Below are 1,771 nucleotides of genomic sequence, written 5' to 3'. Positions count from 1 at the left end.
GTTTATATAAATTTCCTAGTGTATTTTTAATACACCAACTCGCCAAGATATCTATGAATCTAAAAATGAATTTCATACACACGAGTGCTAATATTATGCTGTTAATGTTATTACAGATACCTATCGTGAATGTATACATATATCTATGTATAACATACATTATATATATATATAATAAAATTTATATTATAACGAATGCACGTTTATATAAATTTCCTAGTGTATTTTTAATACACCAACTCGCCAAGATATCTATGAATCTAAAAATGAATTTCATACACACGAGTGCTAATATTTGCATTTTGCGAATGATATTCTTTTAGATCGCATGGAGAAATCTATCGCATATACTTGGGGTCAACTTCTTTTCCATTTGATCTTTATCCTACAGAGGCCCCACGCCTAAAATCAGAGATTTTAAATGCAGTTGGCGTTCTTCCTAGTCGCGCGCGGCGTGTGATTTGCACTATGCATGAGTGGGACAGTTGCGGCCCAATTTCAACCGCACTACTTTCCTTCTTGCTCAGCGTACGAGTAGATCTTCGTCCCACCTACGTCCTTGTCTGCGCACTCCCGCCGTTGATTGTAGTAGTAGAAGTTTCCGTCCTTGCGCTGCAGCTTCTTCACAAAGCCATTTTCCGGCCACCTCTCAACCTGCATACATGGCGTACAAGGTAGAAGTTGAGGTTACGTAGTAGGCCATCTCTGAACCTGCGTACGCGATGTAGGGTGTTGAATGTAGAATGTAACTTAGGTAAGACTAAGAGGTTACACAGTGTGCAAGTGTGCAGCAGCAGTGAATATGACTAGGAATTGCTCAAGCTGAAACCTCTGCACAATCCTAGTAGTAGTTTGGGACCCCGGCCCTCATTTTCTCCAAATGACGTGCTAAACTAATCCGTGGTGCTACAGTGATGGATACCTACGGAGTCGGGTCCTTTACATGCCGCATACTCCCTCTCGTCTCTGTACCCAGCTAGTTGAAATCTGTAAGCATCTTCGACCTGTGAATGGGCGCCCATACAAAGTTATTTTCCTAGTACCCCCTAATAGGGTTTTAGGGTGTCCAGTGAAGTTTTGTTAGTAATATTATTAGTACTTAGTAATACTTGTAGTACTAAAGTGGAACATAACAACACTGTCAGGACAGTAAATTATCCCGACCAGGTTGCGAGACTAAGGGCGTGTTTGTTTGGTCAGATCCACGGATCTCGATCCACTGGATCGAACCCTAACCCAAACAAACGCAAGCTCACTTTCAACGGTTCGCGTTGTCCCGTAGAATTTGGATGCTCGCCCGAAACTGGACGCTCCAAAGTGCGCATGCGCCGAGCCGTAGGCATGCTCTTTTGTTTTTCTCTTGTTTTCTTTTTGTTTGAATCTTGTTTTGCAGGGCCGTAGGAAATAGTAGCCATGCTCTTTTGTTTTCTTTTTGTTTTGCCTTGTAACCTAGCTGACACACATAACACAGTCTTACTATAACCAGGAGCGTATAATGACAAATATATGTCATTATACGCTCCTGCTATAACTTACTACATATTGCAAATTGTTTCAATCAAATGTTTCCATCAATGACCGGGTTGTCCGCCATGTTTGTTTATTGCAACCGTTTCGATGGGCGAAATGCGCAGATGACTACTGTGCATGCGCCCTTGCAAAACAAGAGGCGCCTGCGCGCATGCGCACTTAGGAGCAGGGCTCGAATTAACCGACGGCACCGACGGCAATTGCCGTCGGTGCCCCTATCAATCGCCGTACTGCCCCTGAA

General features: G+C 43.0%; 1 protein-coding gene across 1 annotated transcript; it reads right to left on the bottom strand.

The window, feature by feature from the left end:
* Nucleotides 1-98: 98 nt before the first annotated feature.
* LOC106816509 (meiosis expressed gene 1 protein homolog) lies at nucleotides 99-1,022 on the bottom strand. The gene is made up of 2 exons (XM_014821136.1): nucleotides 927-1,022; nucleotides 99-654 (listed from the first exon to the last, which is right to left on the bottom strand). The coding sequence occupies exons 1-2, from the start codon at nucleotides 1,020-1,022 to the stop codon at nucleotides 508-510; spliced, it is 243 nt and encodes an 80-aa protein (XP_014676622.1). The 3' UTR covers nucleotides 99-507.
* Between the last annotated feature and the right edge of the window lie 749 nt (nucleotides 1,023-1,771).

Source organism: Priapulus caudatus, unplaced genomic scaffold (genome assembly GCF_000485595.1).
Source record: "Priapulus caudatus unplaced genomic scaffold, Priapulus_caudatus-5.0.1 Scaffold1400, whole genome shotgun sequence".
NCBI classification, from domain to species: domain Eukaryota; kingdom Metazoa; phylum Priapulida; class Priapulimorpha; order Priapulimorphida; family Priapulidae; genus Priapulus; species Priapulus caudatus.
The sequence above is the reverse complement of the archived record's forward strand: the minus strand, read 5'-3'. Positions and strand labels throughout refer to the sequence as shown.

What these genes read in the sequence shown, in the direction of transcription:
- LOC106816509 (XM_014821136.1), bottom strand. Translation starts at nt 1,022, where the DNA reads ATGGGCGCCCATTCACAGGTCGAAGATGCTTACAGATTTCAACTAGCT. An exon ending in CATGTAAAGGACCCGACTCC is followed by an intron (nt 655 to 926) that starts GTAGGTATCCAT and finishes CCATGTATGCAG; the next exon opens with GTTGAGAGGTGGCCGGAAAA.